At 50.4% G+C, this 12,248-nt stretch overlaps 1 protein-coding gene across 2 annotated transcripts in view; it reads right to left on the minus strand.

Annotated features, from left to right (window-relative positions):
- Window positions 1-12,248, minus strand: part of COL4A6 (collagen type IV alpha 6 chain) — a 291,365-nt gene that overhangs the window by 18,232 nt on the left and 260,885 nt on the right. The window contains exons 25-34 of one of the 2 annotated variants that reach the window (XM_082376976.1): window positions 10,789-10,842; window positions 8,506-8,577; window positions 7,989-8,096; window positions 6,879-7,100; window positions 6,338-6,499; window positions 4,524-4,694; window positions 3,658-3,801; window positions 3,085-3,210; window positions 2,466-2,647; window positions 442-505 (exon numbers count right to left, since the gene is read on the minus strand). In XM_082376976.1, the coding sequence (XP_082233102.1) occupies window positions 442-505; window positions 2,466-2,647; window positions 3,085-3,210; window positions 3,658-3,801; window positions 4,524-4,694; window positions 6,338-6,499; window positions 6,879-7,100; window positions 7,989-8,096; window positions 8,506-8,577; window positions 10,789-10,842 (1,305 nt within the window). The remainder of the gene's footprint in view (window positions 1-441; window positions 506-2,465; window positions 2,648-3,084; window positions 3,211-3,657; window positions 3,802-4,523; window positions 4,695-6,337; window positions 6,500-6,878; window positions 7,101-7,988; window positions 8,097-8,505; window positions 8,578-10,788; window positions 10,843-12,248) is intronic. The other variant, XM_082376977.1, reaches the window with a different exon arrangement.

A 12,248-nucleotide genomic window follows, 5' to 3' on the forward strand; every position in this document is an offset into this window, starting at 1 on the left:
AAAAATCATAGCCAGAGAGGCTCCTTGACACAGTTACCCACCGGGTAAAAGGTTACGCTTTTATGCCCCAATGAAGGGCTGGGATGCTACCAGACTATTGGCATGAAACGTTGCTACATGCAGCATATCTCCATTGGGAAACACATCACTAGGCTCCGTATGGGCAGAGATGAGAGGAGGAGCCCTAAAACATCACCAGAAGGGGAGACTGTCTAGAGCTGAGGTTCTCCTCTGCTGCTGAGTCTGGAAGGCAGCTGGGTCAAACCACTGTTTGTCGCATATCTTTGAGGAACAAAGACTGCAAAGGGGGTTCAGCCGAAGGGGAAATGTAAATCGATTCCTTTTCCTTGAAACACAGTGTCTCCCCCAAGGAGAGCCCTGGGCCTGTTAGAAATCCACCTTGCTCTGGAAAAATGCATTAAAGGGGAAAATGCTCCTTACCTTTTAAACCTGGGAGACCAGATGCTCCTGGGAGCCCGGGAGCTCCATTGAGACCCTGTGAACCCTTCAAAGCAAGACGGGAGTCAGTAGTTCTGCCCAGCGCTCAGGGCCTCCCACCCTCTCTTCCCCCTCCCTTCCCTGAGCCACTGCTGGAGAGATGTCCATCGAGCAGTCTGTGGCAGGGGCAGACAGGTGGGGGGCATCCTGCAGAGGGGAAAGTGACGAGCAAGGGGGCGGAAATGCATATTTATGGGTTATAGGGGAGGGATTCGATCTGCAGATTAATCCTGGTCTTGTCACTCATAACTTCCCAATGCCTATCAAAATTGGTATCTTGGGGAATCAAGGTGTGGATGTTCTAGCAAGTCTCTTAGAAAATACACAACCTAACAGTCAGGCCAGGCATTTGATCTGCTCTGCATACAGTTGGCTATCACCGCCCATGCCAAAGCTCTGGAGCCATCATGCACGAGAACAAGCGTGGCCTCACTAACGTGGGGCTAGCTCTCTGCCGCGGGTTCCACAAGGAACAGAGTCTTTCTGCCACCAGGTAGTGGGCTGTATGCATACAGGTACTGGAGTCTGAATTTGGGCTAATATTTCCATGATTTTCACAAGAAAAACTGCCTTCACTGGCTAATGTCCAACACACTATCTGAGTCTGGGAAATGGGCGTGTCAGCTGCCATTGGTACAATTCTTCCCCTGGCGTCTGGTATGGTTTTGATTCATTTGAGATGTACCCAGTAAGGACATACGCTACATAGTGCCTTGGGTAGGAGTCCAACTTGGGTCACTCTGGTCGCTGGACCACGACCCAGGACACCCCCTGCATTCACCTGGCCTTTTCTGCATATTGCCATAGCTACTCATTCTGAGCCTCTGCTCATGCTGGGACCCCTCCCAGAATGCTGTCCCACTTTGATTCCATCCTTCCTAGTGTGTAAGTAGCAGGTTGAGAATTGTTTCTTTTGCAATTGCTTCAGGTGTGTGTGTGTGTGTGTGTGTGTGTGTGTGTGTGTGTGTGTGTGTTTGTGTGTGTGTGTGTGTTTGTGTGTGTGTGTGTGTGTGTGGTGTTTTCTCTCCACAAGCTGGATTGACGCTTTTAAAGGACAGGGACTTTGTCTGCAGGGAACACAGGTGTCCTATGATCCAGTTTATTAGTCCCTTCAATACTACTACTATTATTGCTACTATTTATTCAGAGCCTACCATGTGCCAAATACAACGTAACTGCTTTATACACATCAGCTCACTTAACCCTCACTATGGTCTGAAGAAGGTTTGAAAATGATTCCCATTTTTAACAGATAAGAAAAGCGAGGCTCCGGCAAGTTAAGCGATACGCACAAAATCACAGAGCTAATGAGTGATGGAGCTGAGATTCAAGCCTACGTCTTCTCATTGCTAAGCCTACTCTACCACCCAAACTTTTAAGAACCCAGAGAAACTGGTTTTGATTCTTTGTTGTCTCCACAAGAGGCAACAACTGGCAAAGACCCTTCTGAAATCAAAACATCAAATAGTCTGTACCGAATTCTTCTGCTGTCCCAAACTCAACGTGGGATGCTGGCGGCGGGATGCAGACAAAAAAGCATGCAAGGCGGATCTTGTTCTCAAGTCCTAACAGTCTCGTTGAGGAAATCAGACCCACACAGAACCAACTAGGATAAGTGTAAGCAGTGAGGAGTGTAGGGTGCCAGCGGGGTGGGAGCTCAGGGACGCCTGGAGGGGCGGGTGCCTGGGCTGGGGCCTGAAGGACAGGCAGGTAGTCAGCGATTTCTAGGCGGACGCTCTGCCACGTGGGGGAAGATAAAAGGCCCAGGAAGGAAGAGGGGATGTTTGGGAAAGGGTGAGAAGACCTGGCAGACTCAAGGAGGGGCCTTGTCTGGGGTGAGCTGGGGGAGGGAGCTGGGCGACGGGGCTGGGAAGTGGGCTGGCATCAGAAAGGTGGGCAATAGGAACACACCCCCCTGCTACGGAGGCCGTTCCCTGGTGGGGAGATAAGGATGTGGGCAGACTTACACTTTCCCCTGGTATTCCTGGGAAACCTGTGATTCCAGGGGACCCCTTCAGGCCGGGTAAGCCCCGCAGTCCTGTGGAGCCAGGGGTGCCTGGTCTCCCACTAAGTCCCTTGATGAGGCTGGGGAAGCCAGGAGCTCCAGGCAAGCCTGGTGGCCCGGGGCGGCCAGCCTCTCCTTTGTCACCTGGGAAAGAAGCAAAAGTCTTGGGGAAAGACTCTAGGCAAGAGGAAATCTGCTCCCCAGGGTGCAGGTGCCCTGGGTCACAGGCGGCCGAAGCGCAAGCTTGGGCACGGTTAGCTTAGGGGGAGGAGTGGGGATAGAGGGAGGTGCCCCACTGGCAAAGCCACTCAGTGCCCATCCCCACTGTCTGCCAGGCCCTTCCAGGGGTACAGCCGCCCGTGGTTCAAAAACGGAGCTCCAGAGTGGCAATGAAAATTGGCAGGCTCACAGCCCGGGCCCCCCTCAGGCCCAGGGAAGGCAGCCTCCGTAGATGCCCAGCTGCCACCCATACTGCTGCTCTGGGGGTTCTTGTTGTGTGGGGCCTTTTCTCAGGAAAGAAGTTGGACTTGGTCCTAAAAACTGTCTCGGGCATTTCTCCTGCCCATTCCCTGCCCCAGCACCTCTGGGCCCAGGAAATCCGATGGATCCAGCTGAGCCCTGAGAGCCTTTGTCTCCTGTGAAGTGGAGGTTCAGCACTGGAAGTCTGGGGCTGGGTACTCCGACTGGCCCCGGGTCGCCTCTGTCTCCTACAGGGATGGAGATCATGAGACCCGTGTGAGCCGGAGCTTAGACACGAGGTCAGGCACGGGCTGACCGCTCATATCAGCTCTTCCCGCACCACCCCAGGCCCCCTTTCTGGGCTCTTCCACCTTCTTCCCCGCCCCCGTTTCCCCAACTTTGCATTAATGTGCACGCCCTCTCCCTCCTTCGACAAGCTCAAGGTCCACCTGCAACTTTAGACCCTACTCAAAACCCTTCTCCGTTGAGCATCGGGAATGTGTGTCCAGGCCTCTAACACGCAGTAGTAACTCAGAGTGATTAGGTCTTTTGGTTTAAAAGGACTTCATTCAGAAACCTCAAATCTTATTATCTAACACAGGGTTGGTATAAGCCACAGGAACGACAAAGTTGATAAACAAAATGTACCATGGGAAGCATGGGTGGCAATTCCAGAATTCGATTCCCCAGCTCACCTTTTACACCAGGGCTACCAGCCTGTCCAGATGGTCCGACTCTTCCCGCCGACCCAGGAATTCCCTTTAATCCACTTGCACCAGGAATACCAGGGAGACCTGGAATCCCTGGAAAACCTATCAGTCCAACAGACCCCTTCTCACCTGTTGAGAAACAAGAACTTCTATTATTATCCCTGTTTGACATATAAGAAAGTGGAAGCTCAGAGACGTTAATTAACTCACCCAAAGTCACACAGCTAGGAAGTTGCAGAGAAGGGATTCAAACTCAAGTTTCTCTAACCCCAAAGCCCAAGCTCTTAGTCAGTACATGTTATGCTGCTTCCCTGAACAGGGACATTGTACTAAGCACCAGAAAGGAAAGAAGAGGTGGGTACCTCTCATGATTTGCCAAGTTAGAGCTCATGTTTGGCACAGGAGGAAAAAAAAAAAAAGCCTATGGCCAGGAGGCAGGGAGATGAGCTCTAGCCTGGTGCTGTTGCTAACCAGTTGTGTGACCTTGGACCAGTCACTTTCCCCCTCTGCCCAACCTCTGGTGTCTAGCAGGACAGTCACAGGAATTGAGAGCTATCAGGCTCTATGGTAGAAGTTGTGCAAATGAGTAACCTTGGTGTGGCTGTTCCTGTCTTGGGCTCCCTGCCCATGCTATTCAGCCCAGTGATCCACCCAGCAGGCAGGGAAGGCGACTCACCTTGGGTGGGGTTCCTCCTTTAGCACCAGCCTTGTCCAACTATCTTGCCGAAAAAGCCCTGCCCACCTCCCTCCCCATTCCCCTTTCCCAGGCAGACAGGAGGGAGGGGGCGAGCTGGGCAGCATGGCAGCTCCTTTTTGGCCCCCACTGGTGCCTTCCTGATACCTTCACTTACCCTTCGGACCTGGCAGGCCTGGCAGTCCAGTGGCCCCTGGCAAGCCGGAGTTCCCCAGGAAGCCCATTAGCCCTGGAGATCCCGGAAGGCCTTTCAGCCCAGGCAGGCCTCTCTTTCCAGCTGATGCAGGGGGACCTATATCGCCTCTCGGACCTTTCTTTCCAGGATGTCCTGAATCAGTACAGGAGAGAACACAGGACAGCTGTCAAGTGAGACTCTGTCCTGATCTGGGCCGCTGCCCATTCCCATGGCTTCTGGTTGGTTGGCTTGTTGGCGTTTGTAAACTGCCCTTTAACAATGGCTTAGGCAGGCTGCTAACAGGCAGAGTTCTTAGTTGGCTGAAGCATTAGCACCTACCGCCCAGGGCGCCCCGCCAATGGCGACTGCTTTCAACATGGCACTGTAGCTGGCGGGGGCGGGGAGGGGGGGAGCAAACCCCTTCTGATGATAACTTCCCCCTTTATGAATGTGGTTCACACTTTAGCCTCTGAATGGAGCTCTGGGAAGCCAGGGTGGCAACTGGACTCTAGTTTCTTGGTACTTCCAGTTTGAATCACTCCACAATGGCTGTTTCCTGAGCCAATCGGTGAAGTAGAGGTTAAAGCCAAGCCATTGTTTCAGCCTCCCAGGGAACCATGGATACAGGGCTGCCCTTTTAATCCCTCATGCAAGCAGTTAAGTCAGCCAGTTCCTTGGCATTAGGGTTGAAAGACCCCCTAGTGCCAAGTACTGTAGAAATCCCCAAGGCCCATCTGGTATCCTAGGTATTCTGAAACTTCTTTCACCAGGCTTTAAGTTGCTCAATGGGATTAACCTCCTGAGCTGCTGCCAAAGTGGAATGTTCAGGTACAAAGCAAGGAAATTAAAAAACCAAAGGATTAAATCAGTGACGACAGAGGTATTTGGGCCCCCAAGGACCTAAATGAATGGCTGACTTGGCCTTCTACGGATTGAAAAGCATCAAGTAGCCGCGAGCCCCAGGATTCTAATGGGAGGCTGTGAAGGGGATTCCACAACAAGGGAAGGAAATTCAATGGGGGCCAACCCCACAGCATGAGTTCAGGGACCCCTGGCCTAGCCAGGTTATAGTGTATAGTAAGATAATTCCCCAAGAGGCCAAGCTAGTGGGAGTGTTAGTCTGTGAGCTTGTGTGCTGTTTTCTCACCTGGACAGCCTATGTGAAGATCCCAGAAACACAGAAGGACAAAGGGGATAAAAAAGATATTAATGGCTGCGTAAAAACTCAACTTCAGTCACGTGGCTGGGAGTCGGGGCGGACAGCAGGGTGACCAGGGGGGTGTGAGAAAAAGGCAAGCTGCAAACAGTAGGCTGGAACCGGGGGCTGTCAGGCCCCGCTGCGGAGTGAAAGGCACTTTGGCCCTGGGTCCTCAGAGGCCTGCTGGCCCGAGAGGCAGGCTGCCAGCACGGTCACCCTCTCTGCCTGAGCTCCTCGCCCGGCCCCAGCGAGGGCGGTGGACAGGGGCGAGGCCCACCTGCACAAGGAGGGCGGGAAGGCAGGAGGGAGGCTGAAGCCTGAAAAGGGGGACTGAGGCCATGGCGGAGGGGCGGGGAATGATCATATTTGGGGGTCACATTTTGGAGGCTACACTGCAGCCATCGGTTCAGCTTGGCACCGCGAGGGTGACTTGAGATGTGAAACTTGAGAGGTCAGGAAAGTCAGTCTCCTTGTCAACTCTGACCCTGTCACACTGCTGCTACTGCCCCTCAGGGCACCGGGTTGGGAGTTGGGGGGAGAGGAGGGGAGGGCTTAGCTTAAGTCTGTCAAGATGGGGCTCCTCCTCCAAAGGACCTACCTGAAGTGCCTGGAAAGCCTGGTGCTCCTGGGAGGCCGGGTTTGCCCTTGATGCCGAATAGACCACCAGACCCCCGGGGGCCTAGCTGTCCTGCGCGGCCTGGTATTCCAGGGCTGCCCCGCTCACCTTTGGGGCCGAGCAGGCCCGACTTCCCAAGCAAACCTAAGGAAAGGAAGGGCCAGACAATTACAGCCTGGACTGATAGCAGGGACCGATTACCTAACCAACTTCCAGCCGAAGAGCCTGCCCAGGATGCACCCCACGTGCCACTGTCTTATCAGCTCCAGCCTTGTTGCTAATCACAGGCTCTGCAAGAAATCTGACTATGGATTATAGATACTTCTGGAATTACTAAGACGGGAGAATGGACGCAGGTGATTTAAGAAAAAGTTCCACAAAGGGAAGGACAGAACAAAATGACTTTTCATTTCAAGTCCCTAATTAATCCATCACCCCAGAGTCAGGCAGGTATGCATGCAAGTATAGCAGTTACTGAAAGGCTTTCTGTAGACTGTCAAATAAGTGGGGCAAAGAGAGTCACCCTTGGGTCCTGTAAGGCCAGAGTCTCCAGGAAATCCTCTGCCCCCTGGCAGTCCCTGCAGGCCTTGCTCCCCAGGAGCACCGTTTTCAGCACCAATGATGTCACCAGGGGCTCCCTTGGGACCTGGTAAGCCGGGACTGCCAACTTTCCCAGGCAAGCCATCTTTTCCAGGGAGCCCAGGAAACCCAGGCAAGCCCTTCTCTCCACGAGGTCCAGGAAATCCTAAATGTAAAGAGGCAAAAATAAAAGGCCATGGAGGTTTAGAAGTGACAGGTTTGGGGAGAGGACTCTGACACAGGTTTTTTCCCTACTACAAAAGCTAACGTATTAGTAATGTGTGTCGCTTCCCTTAAAGGTCAGGAGTCTCTGGTCCTGGGAAGACTTGCCCAGTGGCAGGGACTGCCCCATGTGCCCTGCAGGAGGCTCGAGCTCAGCGGGCAGAGCTCAGCAACCCGCTCCTGGGGAGCCTACAGTGGCCAGAGAGCACAGGTTACGCCCGGGACCTCCTGTCAAAGGCCTGGTCTCTTCTGGAGTCGTCTGACTCCTGCCAAGTCACGCCTCCCTCTTTCTGGGTGGCAGACAGCTCTGCAGCGCTGATAAGCCCGAGGGAACGTGGCCTAAGATGAGCCTCATGCTGTATAGCAGGGGTGGTTCTCAAACGGAGCATGCGTCAGAATCCCCTGGGGCAGGGGTGCTTGGGAAAAGCCAGATTGCGGGGCCCGCCCCCAAAGCTTCTGATCAGTAACTCTGCCAAGGGGCCAAGGCACTCCTTTAAGGAGTTGATGCAGGAAACTGCCATAGAACTTGCAGTCAGACCACGTGGCAGAGTCCTAGCTCTGTCACTAGTGACCTTGTGATCTCAGGTGAGTCACCTTCCATATGAGGCTCAGTTTCCTCCTCTGAAAGTGAAGGGGTTGGCCCAGCTCATCACAAATGGCCCTTATTGCTCTGAGATGCTGGCATTCTATAGCTCTAAGCTCTCTTGCCTGAGTATGAAATCAAAACCATCCCACTTACACCAGAGCACAAACCTAACTTCCTACAGTGGGTGGATGGCTACACACACTCACACAAAAGGAGAAGCAGGTGAGGAGAAGCTCCTTTTCTTACCTGGCAATTCAGGGAGGTGAACCAATCCTGGACTTCCGGGCTCTCCTTTATTTCCACGCAATCCAGGCTGGCCTGGAGTTCCAGGGAGGCCACGGGCCCCGTTAGGGCCTGAAAACCCAAATGTGAGTGGTAACGGGAAAGGAAAGTCGGTGTGGCTAGCTGTGATTTGTGACGTCCAGTCAAGAATCCTAGTCTCGGGAATTCCCTGGTGGTGCAGTGGTTAGGACTCCGTGCTTTCACTGCCGAGGGCGCGGGTTCGATCCCTGGTTAGGGAACTAAGATCCCATGAGCTGCGCGGTGCGGCCGAAAAAAAAAAATTCTAGGCTCTTGGAGAGCCTCTCTTATTCTCACCTCCCCACACAGCCCTCTCTAGCAGCCATTCTATTTCCTCAATCCTCAAGGCCGCCCTCTCAGGAGGAATGTGGATCCCCAAATGCTACAGGGCTATCCTCAGCTTCCTTTGGTGCATGGCCCTTACAAGTGTGCTTAGTTGGCTTTTTCTGGCCTCATTCCATACCTGGGAATCCGGGAGCTCCTGGGAATCCTGATGGACCGTATGGCCCAGGAATAATACAAGGCAAGGTGATACCTGTAAATGGTAACATGTAAGCAGGTGGTGAACCCCCTGAGTCAGGGACGATTTCCCCCTAGCATGCTCCTTTACTCCCATTCCATCGAATGGAACAGCTAAGTTATTCTTCCCACCCAGAAGCTGGGAGCCCATGCAGAAAAATCGTAGCATCAGAAGCTCTTGGGAGTTACTCCTAGTGCAATTTCTCACAGATAAGAATGCCCCTAGTGTCCAAGTCAGGACATCTCATTCTAACAAAGTTTCCTGTTGTGTAGGAATAGCAGCAAACGGCAGTTGCCTATTCACCCTGCCTTCAGAGGGATCCCCTCCCTAGGATGTGTGCTTGGTGTTAGTTATTATTATGCCCACATCACTAGATTGGAGTGCTTGAAGCGAACACCCCTCAAGTTCAGATGACTGCTCTTTTCTTGGAATGAGGCTTTTCCCAAACCACTGGGTTCTTTTGACACATGTTATTTGAGATCTACTGAAAACTATTGATTGTCCTTGGTCAGATGGACCCATATGTCTGTACCAGGTAAACACTGAAGGCCACTCTCTTGGCCATGGCAGACAGTGATCCTTCCCTCAGCTCCTCATTTGAAACTGTCAACTCTGCTACTCAGGGAGAAGGGGTAGTCAATTTCAGTATTCAAGACATTGAAATTGACCTGCGGAGCCCTTCCCTGGCCAATTCTTCCTTGCTCACTCATAGTGCAAATAAAGAGTCTATAAGATCACAGAGGGGAGGTTTAATAAAATACCAGTGAACAAATTGTTAGTTGGCTCCTTCAAATGCCATTTATAAACAATTGCTAATTAAAATCAGTCTTGCCTATTCGTTAAACCAATCCCCTGAGATCTACTTTAAGCCAGAGTCCACAGTTCTAATAAACTGCTATAGCTTTTGCCTGTACGTAAAATAAATCACAAATTGCATCTCTTAAAGATATGTATACAACCTATGATTCAGATGGCCACAAGCCTGATCTTCCTCCATAGGTAGTCATACCCATCTCCATCCTGCCAGATGTTGAAATGATGGAGCTATTTTGGAGGGCTATTTCCCTACTGCGGAAATACGCTTTATGAGCAAGCATCTCATGATGGATGAGATGCTTCATGAGGAGAGGGCTGCCTGTCCTGTGCTCGGCTTTGGACTAGGCTGAAGAACTGCCTCGCTAGATGGTATCATGAGAGGGACCCTGCAGAAAACTCTCCTGCCCCAACTATTTCAGTAGCTGATTGACTCTAATGTGTCAAACATTGTAGTTCCATTGCTTTATGTCTTAAAAAACAAACTGGATAAAATACAAATATCTCTGGGCCAGGTCCAAACATGAAGCCATCCATCTTCAATTTATCATATCTGTTTCATAGATTCTTTTCACCTGTGATAGCCAGGGCAAAACAAAATCTTTAGAAGATGGGGCCAAGGACAGGCATCTGGAAAGGTTCCAGGGCAGGAAAAATACTTAGAAAAGGGAAGATGAGTAGAACCCAGAGGAAATCAAGGACATACTTCCCTTTGCCTCAGACCAGTCCTGTACAACACACCACATTTGTGTATTGCAAGCAGAGGGTCAAAATGGTGAGAAGGTAAGGACTTCAAGTCATACTGCTATCTGACTCTTTTACTTTACATTCCTGTCTTTTACTTTACATCCCTGAATTCCGAGCCTTCTCCCCAACATAGCAGAAACCAACTCTACCCATGTTCTCTTTTATAAGTGCAACAAATGACCTAGTTATTCAGAATTTTCCCCATTAATGACAAAATTCATCTTCAGAATAAAAAAGCACCTCTGGTTATCAAGATTCTAACATCTCAGTTGATTCTGGTTCCAATGAATAAATATCAGACATGTGTGGCTCCTTCCAGGTACCTCCCAAGGCAAGTCATGGCCTCAGTTAAGTTCATAAATGAAGATGCTCAAGGAAGAGATCAGCCAAGCCATCAACATGCACAGTGAAGGAGACCAGCCCCTCGCAGAGACTGCATGCCCACTTCCTCTGTCCTCCCTCCCAGGAGAGGTGTGCTAAGGAGACTTCGCAGCGGTGTCAGTGTGAGTCTTTGCACCCCAGCCTTAGGATCACCCCTCCCCAGCCCGGGCCTCCAGTGTGGTGCTCAGGCCATTGTGAGTGTCTGAGATTAAGTGAACAAAAAGGAAGGGGGGGCGGTTTGCCATCATTGGTGTTTGAGAACCTCTAGACCTAACTACCTCTCACCTCCCTCTGTGTCTAAGTCTCCTTGCCCAACCTTCTCCCTGCAGCAGCAGTCACCTAGACCAAACAAGTAAAGAAGAAAATTAAACCGGGACAGAAGTTCCTTGAGGCCCAAGGGAAGTCTTGTCTGTAGCCCACCGATCAAATTCCCTGTCTGGACTGAGTCAAGAAAGCTGGCATCCACACAGGATCAAGGACACAGTAGCCGCTGCAGTGATAACCAGGGTGATTGATTACTATGAGCATCTGGATCAGAGCCTCTTTGGAAACGGCCAGTTGTCTCCTTGCCCAGGATTTGTAATAATTCACACTGTTAGGTTGAAAGGCTTCTGATGACTTCATTCCCTTTCCTGGCAATGTAGTTGTCCTAGCCTGAGCCACCACCAGTTGGAGTGAGTACATTTAGGAATAGCATCCTCATCTTTCATGGCAACAGTAATGGCCATAATGCAAATGTTTAGGGCCCACAGGTTAAGTGTTTTTACAATTGTGTGGAAAGAAAGCTAGGTTTGAGGAGTTATATTTGGTGGCTGTAGAGAGAAAAAGAAAGCTAATGCTCTTAATTGAAGTAATTTTTTGGAAAGTCTTGGTATTGCAACAAGAACATTTTCTGCATAAGGCATCTCCCAGGCTATAGCTTTTCTAGATCACTAGTTTCCTGAGAACTTTCTGGGTCCAGGGATAGTGAAGTTTGGGACAGAAATGTTCCTGTGGGCTTCCTTCTGTTTCCAAGCAGTTGGAATGTTGATAATATCCAGATTTGAGCGTGTCTAAGTTTATAGGCACCATGTTAATATAAGTCAGTTTAAAACCTAGTTGCCTGCAAAATGGGTTGAACTAGAATGAAGACCCAATTGGCGGAGGGGCGGTGGAATGACCATGAATAATGTCTCTGGGAACAGAGCTGGAAGCAAAGCTATAGCTGACACCAGGACTTCCAAAAGGCCGAATGGTTTTGTTTGACAAAATTCCTCACAGCCTTAATAGGGATACTGACTTGGACTGAAATACTGACTTGGGTTTAAGAATCTTGAATCATCCATTTTTAACTTGTACTGTAATCCTTATTATACCAATTCACAAAAGTAGATTTTAAAAGAAAGAAATTTTTACAAGACCTGGTATCTGTCTTCTTTTTTTGTAATTCTTCAAGGTGATGAGGTGGAAAGAGGAGAAATAGGTCTAAGAAAAAGCTCCTTGGTTATGGAAAAGGCCCTTTCCTCTGTAAATGTATATTAGTCTCCTGTGGAACACTGCACTATACTAGGCAGGTTGAGAAACACTAAAAAGGATTACTCACCTTCCTTAGTATCCAGAGGCTTACAATGCAGTTGGAAAAAGTAAAAGCATTAATGGAAGGAAATATATAATCTAACTGGCAAAGACATACTATAGGGGTCATAAGAAAGCTTAGTGGAAGAATTAGGGCCTATATCGAACCCTGAAAGTTGGATGGGGATGTG

This window comes from Balaenoptera borealis, assembly GCF_965194805.1.
Source record: "Balaenoptera borealis genome assembly, chromosome: X".
NCBI lineage: Eukaryota > Metazoa > Chordata > Mammalia > Artiodactyla > Balaenopteridae > Balaenoptera > Balaenoptera borealis.